The sequence below is a fragment of the Microcebus murinus genome, chromosome 11 (genome assembly GCF_040939455.1).
Source record: "Microcebus murinus isolate Inina chromosome 11, M.murinus_Inina_mat1.0, whole genome shotgun sequence".
Taxonomy (NCBI): Eukaryota; Metazoa; Chordata; class Mammalia; order Primates; family Cheirogaleidae; genus Microcebus; species Microcebus murinus.
Window position 1 is genome coordinate 3,688,889 of NC_134114.1, and position 15,990 is coordinate 3,704,878.

The 15,990-nt window shown below is 33.4% G+C and overlaps 1 protein-coding gene across 1 annotated transcript in view; it reads left to right on the forward strand.

The window, feature by feature from the left end:
- Positions 1–15,990, forward strand: part of ICE1 (interactor of little elongation complex ELL subunit 1) — a 65,883-nt gene that overhangs the window by 11,504 nt on the left and 38,389 nt on the right. Inside the window, exons 2-10 of the mRNA XM_012757738.2 lie at positions 2,057–2,115; positions 2,725–2,759; positions 5,175–5,193; positions 5,923–6,034; positions 9,418–9,494; positions 10,485–10,522; positions 12,509–12,591; positions 12,801–12,840; positions 12,925–12,981. Of these exons, the coding sequence (XP_012613192.2) occupies positions 2,057–2,115; positions 2,725–2,759; positions 5,175–5,193; positions 5,923–6,034; positions 9,418–9,494; positions 10,485–10,522; positions 12,509–12,591; positions 12,801–12,840; positions 12,925–12,981 (520 nt within the window). The remainder of the gene's footprint in view (positions 1–2,056; positions 2,116–2,724; positions 2,760–5,174; positions 5,194–5,922; positions 6,035–9,417; positions 9,495–10,484; positions 10,523–12,508; positions 12,592–12,800; positions 12,841–12,924; positions 12,982–15,990) is intronic.

Consider the following 15,990-nt stretch of genomic DNA (forward strand, 5'->3'; position numbering starts at 1 on the left):
TATATTATGGATTGTTTTCTTTTAAATAATTTCCTCAAGACTGTCATACTAACTTCATAGTGTCAAGTGCCATGTAAAAGTTAAAATTTTGCATAGCTAAATACCTCAACACACTTGTGCTTTGGTGTATAATTTTAAAAATCCTTGTCTACCTTGAAATTGTAAAGGTAGTATCCTGTATTTTGCCTGATAGTATAGGCTATAGAATTTATTTTTGTTTTATGAAAGATTTGTTTTAAATATGGAAAGCCAAATGCATTAATGCTATTGAATAGTCCATTTGTTGCCTTTTTGATTTATAATGGTTTTTTAAAGTCTCCGTATCATACTATATATAAGACTAAATTCCAAAAGAGTTAAAGATATAAATACAAGAAGTTAAGAGCATAAAAGTACTAGAATAACATAGAAGAATCCTTCCCTTTTACCATCCTGGGGTGGGATAGAACCTTCCGAATTTTATGGCAGAAAACAAAGATTTAAAAAAAGACATATTCAGTTGTATAAATCTTTAAAACTTTGTATGCATGTGTGGGTATATTTTAAGGATCAGTTGACAAGCATGTATATGTAACATTTGATGAGAGGTTACTATGTCTCAAATATTAGGTAGGGCTCCTAAGAAAAGTACAACTACATGTGTACAATGAGCAAATGGTAATAACAAGCTACTAATAAAAGAAAAGAACATGAATGACCAGAAGAGATATGGAAGATTTCTCAGTGTAACTAATAAATATTAATGAAAAGTATCTCTAAGATTATCAAAGATCACAACTATCACTAATGCAGAGAGCTGGTGAAGTTACCAGAAGCACAAACACTGGAGATGTGGGTGTGGGCCTCTAAACTTCCCTGGAGGGCAGCCTGCTGCTAAATGTCAACATTAAACATCTCAGTACATTCTCAGGTCCAACAATACCACTATTTGGTCTTTATTCTAAGGAAAGATAGAAATGTCTCTCAAAGGAATGGGCAAGGAAATCATTGCATGCTCTTAGTAAAGACTGAAAAAGCACCTAAATGTCCTTCAGTAGAGAATTGGTAAATTGAATACATCTAAATATATTTACAAATGCAGTAACAATTCTGAAAGATAACAAAAAAATTAAGAATGATTTTTAATAGGTGGTGAGACTCCAAGGGAACCTGTTCTTTTTACTTGATGTATTTTAATGTGTAGATTTTTTGTTTCAATAGATATGTTACATATATAACTGTAAAAAGTGTATTATCATAAAGGGAAATATTACTGTAACGATCAAAAATCATTTGTGTTATCTAGAAAAAGATACTTGTGGGATAATCAGTAAAAATTGAGCATAGTCTGGATGATATTACTGAATTATTACTTGTGTTTGGTGTGAAAAGGCTATTGTGGTTATGTTTAAAAATAAGTTCTTATTTCTAAAGTTTTCACTGTTTAAAAAGAGACATTAAAGGAAAGAAGTTAAAGAAAAGAAGAAACCAGCTTATTTTTAAATCTTAGGAATATTTGAATGGTGTAACTAATGATGTTTTCCCTTTCAAATTGATAGTAATAATTTAAAAGTAAATCTTGGTTGGTGTCTAAAGTGTAGTATAGATTGAAATGAATTTTTTTACTTAATCTTGGCCCCATTTTAATATTCCTATTTATCTGCCCCCGTTTTATTTATTTTCCAGGGTTTTTTTTATTATTTATATGTTTTGGAGTAGTCTTAAATCCTTTTGGAAACAATGCAGGGTGAAGATTGATGCTTAATAATTAATCAGTGAACTAAAACAGTTAATATTTATTGAGCTCTGTGACTGAGCACACAGTAAAAGAATTTTTACAGCTCCTTGGTCTCAAAGGAATTACCATCATTGAGATCAAGAACAAGTTTTAGAGAGGAGTAGGAGCATGGGCTCAGGTTGTGTATGTGTTTCTATACAATATAAGTAATAAATTTACATATTTTAATGTAATATAGCAAACAGTAAGTTTATATTTTGTGAATAATGTTACAGAAAATAATTGCCTTAATTATATGTGTTAAAGATAAACAGCTGACTGTAGTTTTTTGTATTTCAGAATTTGAATGAATATGTTGAAGCATTAATTACCTTGAAACAAAAAATTATCAACACTGAGTAAGTATATTTGCATATGTTTGGCAGAACTTTGTAAACCTGACAAACTGGCTGAAGCAGAAGCAGGTGGTGGTTTTAGGTCCCTCTGGCTGCAATGAGAACTGGAGTTTCTCCTGTGGAGGCCTAGATGGGGCTGACTGAAATAAACTGCTTGTGAGCCTTTTCAGCAAGGGGAACCTTCCTTCGGTTTGTGGTTCACAGGCCCTTAAAACAAGACTCATGAGTTAGTAGGAAGTAATTTTTGTTAAATTGGAACTTTTTTAAAAGCCATTTTCTGTCTTCAAAACTTTCTTAGCCTTAGGGCTAGACCTCACATTTCCTCGCAATATTTCATAGCCATGGTGGGAGATTTAATTTTTTGAAAAAATTTTGCAAGTCTCATGTATTTATAGGCCAAGATAGTACTTAGATCAAAGGGATTTTAAGTTAAAAATCTTACATATCAGTGTAATGCTTTCGAGGAATTTAAGTTGATATATGTATATTTAGCATAAATTTGTTTCAGGAAATTTAGGAAGACAGGGTGCCTTGCATGTTTTGAAACATGATTTTAACATAGCCTATTTTCTAGATAAAAAAGTAACCCAATTCTTCTTTTCTTTGTTGCAGTAATTTGTTAACAGAATATCAGAAGAAATGCGATGATATCCTTTTACTGGCTTTTTCTGTTGAATTTTAGAATTAACTTATGTCTTAATTCCTGAAAGAGATGTGAGAATTGTTTTTTATACTTATCTTTTGGAAGGCAATATTTACAGCTGAAGTAGGGAACACTTCTTGCGAACGCAATAAATAACTAGTGCTTTCACTATTAATGCATGTTTAATGATAGTTTAAAAATGAGATCTAGCAATCTTTATTTTGTTTTTGTCATTGATTTTGATTTTCTTAAGGTCTCATAAGCTATTTAATGAGTGGGTTTTCCTCATTTGTTCTGAGGATATATTTTTTTAGGTTTAGGAATAATGTGAAACCTAATGTAATACTGTCTGAATGTTATTTTTGAATCTGCAAAAAGTGCACTATGGGAAATCCAAATTTGGGGAAATTGACTTTCATTAATTGTTTTTGCTGTTTGTAGAAAAATAATGTGTATATCCTGAATCATATATAAATAGTGCAATTGTATATTCACAAGAGAGTTCATAGGCATTCACAAGACAGTTCTTGGCCATACAGTCACCATTTGATTAGTACCCATTTCATGAGCACCGTTGTGCACTTAGACTCTGGTTAAATATTTTCTTAGCAGTGGGAAAAAGGTATGTGTAATTGATCTCTCCATATCTTGTGGTGATAACACCTTATTTTAAATCTCTCCCATAAAAATGTCAAATTTCGCCCATAAAAATAAATATACATATACTTTTAGTGATTCACTGCAGTTCAGCTTCATCTTCAATATTGGGACAGATTCAGCTGTCCAACTTTGGTAATAACCAGATATTGCTTCAATATTGTTTCTGGCATACCTGAACTTATACATCATCACCATTTATTGATTTGTGTTGGTACTATCATATCTAATTTGTGTTATTAAAGTGATAAAATAAAGATATATCGTTTAGATTTCTTTTTAGTATCTGAATTTTTACATTAAAAAATAGAGGTCATTGAAAATCTTGCTTTATTTGTTCAAACATTCAGTCTATTTAACTATAAATGTATATTATTGCAAGAGTATATCTTTGATTATGAAAGCTGTATGGAAACAATATAACTTTTTTAGATAGCTAAATAGGGAAATAGATGGGCAATTCCAATATTAGGAGAATATGCATTCATTGTATCATATTTGGAGAAAAGATATAAGCTTTTTGAGGCAATTACACATGTACTCTACTACAGAATTATTGTTTTACTCTTCTAAATTTTGGCCACAAAAATTTTAAATAAAAATTATTAGAATTTTTTAAACTATATAAAACTTTGGATTATTCTTGAATTTCAGAAACTCATTCTATAGTAGGATATTAGGCTTCAGCTTCAGCTACAGATAAATACTTGATTTTTCTAAAAGCACATTTGGCATTTGCACCAAAGTATTTATCATATCTCAAATATGCAGTAGTTTGCTCTTGAAGTGCTAATGCACTTGAAGTGCTAATGTCAGAGCTTTAATATGTCTTTGTTATATAATTTGGTTCCTTTTGCTACAAAAGTACCAATAGATTTTCCCCTTTTTTGCAAAATAGGAAAGTTATTTCTTCAATAACTGTACTCTGATAATTTAGGATTACTTCAGTGCCTTATTTTTTTGTGTGTGATTCTGAATATTTTATCGTTTATTAATCACCACTCTAAATGGCAGGGAAAATATTATTTTTTTTCATCAGATATTTTTTGAACTTATCTATTCTGCAAAGGCTGCTATAATTTAGGATGAATAAAATATAGTTCTTACCTTGAGAAGCTTATATTCTAAACAGAGGAGGATGCAGACAATGTTTTTATGAATATGCATATGCTATATTGTGATATAAACATAGGAATTTGTAGGAGATGAAACTTAAAGGAATTATCTTTTACTGTCTTAGAATAATTTACTGGCAGTATGAGATGGGAAAATGAGTTTATCAGATTGTATAATTATAAAACTGAGGGCTTATGTAAATTTTATAATCTATTTCTTTCCTAATTACTCGTATAGTTATATATTATTTTTGTAAGTGCATAACTCTTGTTTGCTGGAATTATTCTCTGGACTACTTGAGAAATGAAGGACAGGTTGGGGGTTCTGATAATATTCACAAATGAAGATATTTTCTATTACATATTGCTTTGTCTTTATTCATTAATTCTAATCATGTATTTATTTAAAGGACTTTTTATTTAGAGAAATAAATGTTTTGACTTTTGGTAGATGTTATGGTAAAAGAATAACCCAGTAAAAAGACTTCTGTATTATACATGAGACTTTGAACATTGTTTTCTAGGATTCATGATCTTCCTTGTATGTACATTGAATACAGATTATTAAAGATAATCGTAAAGTGAGTTTTATCTCCAGAAAAGTATCAGAAGGTAAAATTCTCAGAGTTTTCTTTAATAAGTTATACAGCTGCAGTTTGCAAGAAGGTGAGCCAACCTGTTTTCATAGTTGATTATACCACCTATTTGAGGAGTTGATTTGGGGTAGACATTTATCAGAGCAGATTTTTAAATGAATTTGAACAAAATGTAAATAAGATTGACCCATAATATTGAGTGGTGCTTTCATGCTCATAATAAAAGAAGATTTGTGTTTTCCTACTATCAAATTGTTAGAATTAATTTATTACTGAGGTCTTAAGTTACAACCTGATGTTTAATTTTTCAATAACTTTACTAACTACATTGCCATTGAGATAATTTAAACAATTTAAAATAGGCCTACTTAAAGTTTTGGCAATATTTCATCCTCTGATTACATTTATCACTTAGAAAAAGGCAAAACATGGTTCTAAACTAAATCAGGAAATTGCCTAGTACTTACTTTGAATAAACTGGGATGAGTTCAAGATGGGAAAAGCCAGGATTTTTTGGCAGATTGTCCTCTAATGTATTCTTCAGCAGATTGAGCATCTACTGTATTTGTTTCTCAAGTTGCTTTTGGTATATGTTTACCAAAAATAGACTACTATGCCTAAGAAATGGAAAGCAATATGATGATTATGTTGTATGAACAGAAGAAATGCATGTAAAAAGAGATTTTTTCATTCCTTTCCTTGATCCAAGTTAGAAGTAAAATCTAAAATCGTCAGTATATATATTTAATAACTCACTATAGATACTTTTGTATAATGTCAATGTACTGTCCATTTCTAGAGAGAATAGTACTCTGCATCACCAAGTGGAACAGATGCTTCAAAAAATTTCTCCTCTGCAGAAATGTCAGGAAGAACTGGGATCTTTAAAAGCAGAGTTAGAAGAGAAAAAGGTAACTAAAATGATTTTTCTGAAAAGGTTTATGGTCAATAAATTAGGATCAGCTCTTTCACTGTAACTGGGACAAGGGGAGTTTTTTTTTTTTTTTTTTTTTTCCTTTTTTTTATTTCGGCATATTACGGGGGTACAGATTTTAAGGTTTCAATAAATGCCCATTTCCCCCCCCCAAAGTCTGAGTCTCCATCATGACCATCCCCCAGATGGTGCACATCTCACTCATTATGCATGTATATACCCGCCCCCCTCCCCCCGACAAGGGGAGTTTTTATGTGTTTAAAAAAGGAAATGAATACTAGTGAAGACTCTTTAATTGTATTACTGTCCTTAGAGAACATTGAACTAATTGATAATTGGCTTAGTTTTTAGAGTGATTGTTCGCTCTGCAATACTGTGTCAGTTCCTATGCTTTTGGGGAGGATCAGGATCAGTAAAGGAAACTTCTAGCTGTGAATTTTTATGGTTTTATGTATTCTGCATTAATTGCTTTTTCGCATCTCTTTTGCCTTAACTAAAATAACATGCAAAAATTTCAACTTTAAAGGTGGAGGAATCATGTGTGAGAGAGTGAGTACAGGAGAAAATTTGATTTCTTCAGTGGCTCTGGTCTAGCCTTGGTGAGCCCAGTGGTGAGAGAAGCCACAAGAAACAAAAAAAAAAAAAAAAAAGAGAAATTTTTTAAAAAGGGTCAAAGGTAGCAGGGTTATAGAGGTAAAAGTAAACAGACATTGCTTGAAACATTGAATAGTTTGAATTATGAGAGCAGGTTCTTTAAAGGACATCTTAATGCAGACCAAGGCAGAGGCCCTGAGTGCTTCATTCACTACTGGGCTTACCTTCTGTGAGAGATGCACAAAATGAGAGAGTCTTTCAATAATATATCACATGTTCTTATAAGTAAGCCTTCAGGTTAAAGGTTATTTCCCATGCTCAGGAGGATGATGTGTTTGATCTTTTCGGGTGATACTTACTAAGCTGAGATGGAGCGCTGGGAGAAGTCCACTTCAGATATGAAAATCTGATTAATGTATCTTTAAATGGAGGCTCTTCTTTTCAAATCAACTTATATTAGGTCATTAAATATGAATTTTGATTTTGAATCAAAAGTTTACTGTATTTCAAACAAGAAGCAGTGCAGTTTAATCAAAGTATGCACCTAAATTATCGACACAATTTGTCATCTTAAGGGTAGCTTATTTGTGCCAGCAGTGAAGAAGCCTGGAGAGCAAGTAACAGTGAATTCACTAAAGTCGTTTTCCACAGCTTGTTGAGAATTAAATACTTTTCCTTTCAAGAAGTGGTCAAAGGCTGGGAAAGTGGTAGTCAGTTGGTGCAAGGTCAGTGGATGACAGTTTCCAAGTCCAGATTCTGTAGTTTGAGCAGTGTTGTTTGTATGATGTGGTCACGCGTCGTCTTGCAAGAGGATTGGCCTGTCTCTGGTGATCAATCTTGGCTGCTTAATCTTAATTACAACCATCCTCATCATTTCGTCCAATTGGTAGCAGTAGACATGGTAATCGATTGACCAGGTTTCATGAAGCTGGAGTGAATAACACCAGTGCTGGACCACCAAACAGACACCATTAGCTTCTTTTTGATGAATATTTGGTTTTGAACTGTGTTTTGGTCTTTCATCTTCATCTAACCATTGTGCTAAACACTTGGAATTGTCTAAAAGAATCTATTTTTCATCACATGTAATAATACCGTGTAGAAATGGTTCATCTTTATGTCATGACAGGGAAGAAAGGCAAGCTTCAAGAAGATTTCTCTTCTGGCACTTGTTTAATCCAAGCAGTACTCATCTGTTCAGGTTCTTTACCTTGCCGATTTGTTTCAACTGGTCCAATATTGTTGGAATAGTAATGTCAGACCTTGCTGCTAATTCATGGGGAGGTTGAGATGGATTTGCTTCCACTACAGCTTTCAGCTCATCATTATCCACCTTGGTCTCAGGTCATCCACATGGCTCACTTTCAAAATTAAAACCACCAGAATGGAACTTCTCAAACCACTGACATGCTGTGTGTTCATTAGCCACATCCTTCCCAAATACCTGGATGATATTTCAAGTTGTCTGCACTACATTGATTCCTTGATGGGCCTCATACGCAAAAATAACACGAATTTTTGTCTTATCCATGATTTCACAAAAATTGCTCTAAAAAACATGAAAGATAATCACAAGCCAAAATGCACATTTGAAAGATAGGATGTACTTTCACAATAGGAAAAAAATACAAGTGTCAAAGTGAAATGTCAAATATCAGGAAATCATACATTTCATACTTAATGACCTAACAGTAAAAGAGTTAATTAAAAATGCTGTAAAATTGTTCTGTATAAAATTTTGGTTTACTTGTTATAGGACTCTTAGAAGAGAATTCATAGCTTTTACAGATAAAAAACATTTGAAGTCCATAAAGTTAGGTGGTTTGAATGAGACAAATTGTAGTTACCCTGGAGTGATTCTTACTTCTCTACCTGTTCTTTCTAGGTTCATTTCATGAGAGTATTTGTGCCTCTTGGTCTTCTTCAAATTGTGCTATTTTAGTAGTGAGCATGTAGCTTTTCAAGACCTTTGACAGTACATATTTGTTTTTCTATTCTGTAGAAATTCATTGTTAGATATTTATGCTGTCAAAGTTAAACCTTGATCATATAAACTCTTCAGCCATATTTGAGAGGCAGCATGAGCATTGGAATCATACTTAATGATAATTAGAGTTATACTTAATAGTAAACTCTAATTAGTAACTCAGTCACTGTGACTTTAGAAGAATAAGTCAACCTGTCAAACCCTCCAAGTCTTCATTTGTAAAAAAGGGGTAATAAAGCTTGTCTCTTAGAGCTGTTGAGATTAAAGTAATATTGTATATATATATTATAATGGAACCCTCAATAGCAATGTCTTTTCCATTTCACAGTGGCTGCCAGTGTGTTGTTCACACATTTTTCCTAGTTATTGTTAAGCAAAATGATTTTATATTTTTCATAGCTATGCAGATAGCTAATATTAATAAGTTCTAATATTTCTTAAAGTTATATTTATTTTAATTGGTTGAGACAAAAGTATTAGCTATCTGATATTTAAACCAATTTTTAGAAAGATTAAGAATTACTGCAAAATTAGTATATTGTTTTAAGTTTTATGGCTTTTGTTTAATTATACTGTTAGTCATATTACATCTATTGAAAGAATCTGGGTTACATCCATTAACATGTTCAGTGAATTGTACTTTGATTTCCTGCCTAATTCATTCGGTTAATTTCACACTGTTAAAGGATGATAATTTATTTAGCTTATCTAAATCAAAACAAGTTATGGCCAATGGTCAGTGACTTTCAGTTGACAACATTTATCTATTTCTTTTTTAGAGTTCTCTAAAGTTGTATCAGGATACTCATCAGGAATATGCTCGGGTAAAAGAAGAATGCTTAAAAAGTGATGCTCAGTAAGTGATTTTAAAATTACTATAGAAATAAGGTTTTCATCTTTGAAAATAGGTAATCTTTAAATCAGTAGTGTTTCTTTTTTATCTGTCTTTGGACATTTTGCCCATAATTCGCTGAGTGATCTTGAATTATTTAATCTCTCAACCTTGGTTTCCACATCTTTAAATCATTATACCTCCTTTGAAGGGTTACAAAGAAGACTAAATAAATCATCATCTATTAAAGAGCTACACAAAGAACTCCGTAAAAGTTTTTATGTTTCTCTCTCTCTCTATATATATATATATTTATATATATGCATGCACGTGTGTCTCTATAAATTATAGTTATTGGCTCTTTTCTTTGCACCAGTACTTTAACAGATATCATGTGGAATGGGTGTCTTTGTTGCCATTGATAAAAAGGGCTGTTCAAAAGCATCTTCTTGATTTTGAAGTTTGATACTACATTCGTGTTATTAACAAAATATACATGTGAGCTACACATACAGTAGTTAAATATGGATGATATATAGCAGTGACTCAGAGTTACTTCCTTCTTCAACTCTCAGAAATCCATCGTAAAACAGTGCAGTTCTCCAACCACTGCCTTCCATAAAGTGGTGCTGTGAACATAACACCATTCATCCTCCTGAAAAGTAATGTTGACTCATTAGGCACTGGACTGACTCTTGGAGACCATCTGGACACATCTGCTAGGCTCCTAGATGATGCCATTGTAGTGCAGGGGAGGTCCCAGATGTGCTCGTGACAGTGCCTGGATAGGTACATAGCATGTGTTTCAGATGAAAGAGACAGATTGTTTTAATTCACTGTAGAGATACTGCACACTAAATAGAACATTATTCTTTCTTAGGTTTATACCATCAGAACTGAAAATTTCTTTGTTATGTAAATCTCAGTTATTAAAAAACCTATCACAAATTGCAATATCATATTTTTTCTGTTACATTATTTTTTGCAATTTAACTTACAAAATTTTGTTATTAGGAAGAAGAAATTAGAAGCTAAGGTGAAGAAGCTGGAAGGTAATTGGCACTATTGTTACCTGGCTAATGGAAGTCATTGGTCATTATGCAAATCATTGGTAACTATGAGGTTATACTACTTGATCAGATGGTTGAGTCCTTGTGGTTTTTGATGGCACATCCTGGAATGATTACATTAAGGGGTCTGTTAGAAAGGTGTGTGCATACTATACTCCTCAGTCACCAGGTTGTAACATAGAGATGGAATGTGGCAAATCTCTGAGATGTTATTGCACTCAACGTAGTAGAAGTAGGCCATACTTTTGATATAAAAGCGGTAGTTAATGAAAGGGTTTAATTTTGAAAGTTGAATCTCATGGGGCTTTCTCATTGTTTCCTAATGAAATATAAGGTTAGTAGAAAAGGTTACTATGCATAGTATTAAGAAATTAATGTATTTAGATAGTTATAACACCCTTATAGAGAGGTTTCTGTGAGATTCTTTACACTGGGGATTGTCTAATTTGTATCTGATCCTCTCTGTACCCGACCATCATGTTAGGGTCTAGTCTATAATGAGTAGGCAGAGTATAAAGGGGCCACACAAGAATCTATCAAGTCCTTGCATTTCAGCTAATAACCCTTTCTGATTCCTGAATCCATAGGAATTGAACTCAGGATCTTTTCATTTGCTTTTTCTTTCCTTCATTGTGTGGTTGAGGCACCAGCATAATGTCAGATAGAGAAACAGGGCCCTGCCAGATCCCTTCCGCACATGATTCTCCTGCATTCCAGCCTGGACGGCAGCAGTCTTTCTTACGTGCTGTGGGTTTCTGACCCACGGCACTGCTGGTGCTCTGTTTCAGAGGGGGTTTAGTTTCATCTGGAGTGTGAAGTAAGACTTTAAATTTAGTTGCATCAGGGCACATAGAATAGTAGGTGTTGAAGTATTTCTAGTCACTTGTTTATGTAGATTGAGCCAAATATTTTAGACTTAAACTCTATAAATAGTTTTGGAAACAGTTTTTCCTCTGATTTGATTGTTGCGTGACAGGATGGCAGTTAGTACAGCATTACTGTGTTCTGAGTATTGGCTTCTCTTACTGGATGTGGAGATGTGTCTACTGTATTTCAGAAAATGTTTTTAAAGTGCCCTGAAATGCCTGTGAGACTATATACAACTTTTAGAATATATTTTTGTGAAGCAAAAATGTAGCATTTATTTGTCATATAACAAATATATGTATATATTTTTAAGTGATATGGCATAATAAAAATTATTAAATAAAGAAATACTCAAACCGTTAGAAGAGTCAAGAGATGATTATTACTAAGGTGTTTTATGGGATTTTACTTTTCTTAGTAATTGTGGATGAGCACATTTATGTAAAGCTAAAATTGGTCAGATCTTACTAGTGTGTCTGAACCATTTAGTGCATCAGAACCAAAAACTAGAATGAAGGAGTTGCTGAAAGTCCAGAGAAGAACTGTAAAAATAACTAAAAAGAGGATGTGTATAACAAAGGTTTTAGGAATTATGGTTTGTTAACTTGTTAGAGTTCCAGGGAAGAAGAGCAATATGTATAATAAGCATTGAGAAGCTCTCCTGTTCCCCCACCTGATAGACAATTGTGTCAACTATATTCTGAGGTAGAATCATAGTTCTAAAATTTCTCAGACTTTTAAGGTTATTGATTACTGAGCTAGGAATAACAAGGGATTACCACAGCACCTCCTATCATGTGCTGGGCTCTTGCCTGACTAAAAGGGTTTGGGATGGCTGTGCCTAGTTTGAAAAGGACTTTTAAGGCCTATTCCACTTTTATGGTTTTATAAATGACAGTGAAAAAAGAAGTCTTCCTGCATTCAGCCCTGACTGATAAAATACTGAAAGAACAATAAATTTGTTCAAAGTTCGTTTCAAAGTTTTAAGAAATGAGAAAAACTTGTAATAGATTAGATTTTGAGTATTTCATTAAGCATAATAGTAAAGTTAGTAAATTGTTTCTCTCTCTCTATTGATTCATTGCACTTTTTAAAATGAAGAGGCTGCCGTCAAGCAAACTCAGGACTTCAAGCAACTGAGAAATGAAAAGAAAATACTTGAAAAAGAATTTAAGAAGACACAGGTACTAGATAAAAAAACTGTGCACAGACCTTAAATTCCTGGCTCCAAGGTTCCTGTATTGTCTCTGTGTTGTAACTGTATAGGCGTCAGGCATGAGCACCTGGCAGAGGTAGTCACAGTTGCCTGTTAAGTTGCACCTCTTTTACATTTGGTCCAGAATGACTGCATTTCTTAAACAGCATAAACAGTGTTAGTGCTTTGTTTTCACAGGAAAGGCTTGACGAATTTTCTAAACAGAAAAATGAAAAGGGTGAGTATTTAGTTAAAGCTTACATAAGAATTGTTTTCATATGCAGGGTATTCTTTTAAACTTTTTTTTCTCCCATGTTTTTAGAGTTGAGACATATTGGAACACAAATTTCAAATGATTCACATGGAAGCATAGATAAAAGTGAGTATATTGCAGCTTTTGTTTTAATGTTGTAGATTACTTTTAGTGGTTTGGAAGGCTGCGTGTTGCTCTTACGTGTAATTGTGAAAATGTCAGGGCTTAGTAGATGTTTCCTGTTGAAAGATGACATAAATTATTTTGTGTCTTCATTAGGTCCAAATATATGGTCAACTTATTATCTTATAGTGAATGAAAGCATCAAAAGCAGTATTGTTGGGAAAGGAAAACTAGTTAGAGATATAATTTCTATACTTTTCAATTTTAATAAGTATTGATTTTCTCACTAGATTATAATTGGTTAAATTGATTCATTAAATTCCCTAGGTACCAAATATCTAAAAAATGTTGAAGTCAGGTAGAAAAATTATAGAGTCAAAGCCCTGAAGTATATTTTCAGAAGATAGAAGAATTTAGGGAAGGCCCCAAGTTTAAAAGAAAAGTAAACTGACGGTAATGGAACAAGGGAAATCCAAATGTGTACATGCACATTTTATTACTGAGTGCCTTGTAGACGAGAAGTCTAACTTGAGAAGGTGAGAAATTGGAGTTTTCACTTTAATACTTCCATTTATTGTGTGATCTTGGCCATTTACTTCCCTTTTTTTGTGTTTTCATTCTCCCTCTTAAAAATGGAGATTATGAATTTGAATTTCCGCTGTATCTTACAAGTGTTGGGGGGGATAAATTTTCAATGTTTAATATGTAAGTAATGGTAATTCATGTCACTTATGTGTTGTTTTTCTATAAGTGGAAATGATTAAAAACATTTAAGTTGTGTGCGAATGTATAGTGTCTCTAAGTCACCATTACCTTTTTATTTCTTCTTTAAATATTTTTAAAAATTTAATTCAGCGCACAAGTTCATTTTTCTCTTGGCCTAATGCTTTAAGAGTCCACATCTTTCAGCTGCCTGGGCACTAATTGGTCACTTATCACTATCACTAATAAATAATTCCATGTGCTTTCTACTCTGTTCTTCCTACTGTTGTGTATGGAAAGTGAGACTTTGAGATTGCTGAGAGAAATAGAAGACTTGGCAACATTTGCATTTCCAACCAACAGTCAGCTTTTGAATTGAATTGCCTTCTCTTTCGGACTGACAGATGTGTTTCAGGATTCAGTTGCTCCCAGGCCTTGCTATTCACAGCAGAGCCCCTCTACACGCTTCCGTAGTTGCTCTCTATCCCTTCATTCTGTATGATGTTTTTCAAAGATCTTGTTACTACCTCAAGTAAAATTATTTTATGTTTTGTTTTTATATATCATCATGATGAGGGCATGGATGTTGTTTGTTGTACATTTTATTTTCTCCAAATAAATAAATGAAGTCTTTAGGAATCTGCTAATTATTTAGCTGTGGACCTTGATGGGTTTAATACCTAATTATTAAGTGTATTGTTAACATTTTTCCTTTTTAACACTTGACTTCTGGAAGAGATTTGTAAGTTACGAACTAAAGAATATTCGGTTGACTTCACTTTACAAAAAGGCTACCCAAGTGCAACCTTGCCTTTCCTTCCCTTCAGATTCCAATAAAAATGACCAAAAATAAAAATATATTTTTAGTAGGTCTCCTGGATAATTAAAAAGTTTTCCATCCATAGAGGAAATTAACCACTTTGGTACTAGCGTTGACTATAGTCAATAGCCACAGATGAATGCGCACAGCCAAGCATTGACTTTAGTCTATAATTTTGAATTGACTTTTCTAATTTTTCATTTATCAAAATAAAATTGTGAACATTTAAAAATAAGGTAATAAAAACATATATGTACATGTTACCTATTCTGATTTATATTACATGTAAAGCTGCCTGTAAAGTAAAACAAGCTTTCAGTGCTTAAAAGCTTTCCTCATCACACAAGAGCAAAATGGATTCTTGGTCAGTGCACAGCACAAACTATCGTGCGGACCATGAGTGCTGGCTGTGGGCCAGGTTTTGCGGCCGGTGAGTGCCCTACCGAAGTGATTAATGAGGAAGAGGTATCAATTGGTGATGAAACCCACAACTGCAAAGAAAATAGCAGCTCAGAAAAAGCAAGTTTAGCGGAAGTCCAGAGTTTCCCCAAATCAGAGGTGGCAGAGAGTAGGAGAAGGAGCAGGACATTAGTATTTTGCCAGGTAACTGATTAAAGGGTTAAAAGCGTGCCAACCTGCTAGTTTCAAAAACTGTTTCTGGCCTTTGCCGATAGATTGGCCCTTGCCCATAGACTGGCCCAAGTTTTCTAAAGTGTTAGCTATGACGTGGAAGGTACCCAGAGTAGATGTGGTTGTCCAAAAATTGGGTAATTTTGGCTGCTTTGAGGGATAGTCCCTCCTGTCCCCAGAAAATAAGATGTTTATATACTCCATGTAAACCCCCACAACTGCGTTCACTCGCTGCCGATTACGCCTCAGAGGCAGGGTTCTATAGGTTTATGAAACCAGAGTCTACATTTATTTCCAAAGAAATAGGACTGAAAATGTAAGCTACAGAAATATCCTTTGGCTTCCAAAGATGTTCTGCCTAAATGCATCTAAATCTTAGAGGAAAAACAGTGACAAGAAAGGCACCAGATGCAGGAAGACTGAGGAAACAGTTTTAAATCATGAATGAGAAAAGGTTAACAATTGAATTATTATTCTTAGAGAAAATCAAAGAACATATCCATAGGCTGCTGCTATGGAATTGAACCTGTTGGGGATCTTGAAAATTAAAAATATAATTGCCTAAATAAATAGTAGAAAAGCAGAACTGTTGGATGGACAAATAGAAGATCAATTCATTTAACCAAGAGATTAAATTCTAGGTGCCTCTGAGAATGTGTGCAAAGCCACAGACAAATGAAAGGTACTGGAGAAAATACAACGATTGCGAGGTAGAGCCAGGTGTTTCAATATTTATCTATTGGGACTCGGGAGAACAGAATCATAAGGAGAGAAGGTCAAGAAGTAATGGAAGGAAACATCTCTGAGCAGAAAACACATACAATATTCATATATGTAGAGCATGATTTTTGCATGTAGTC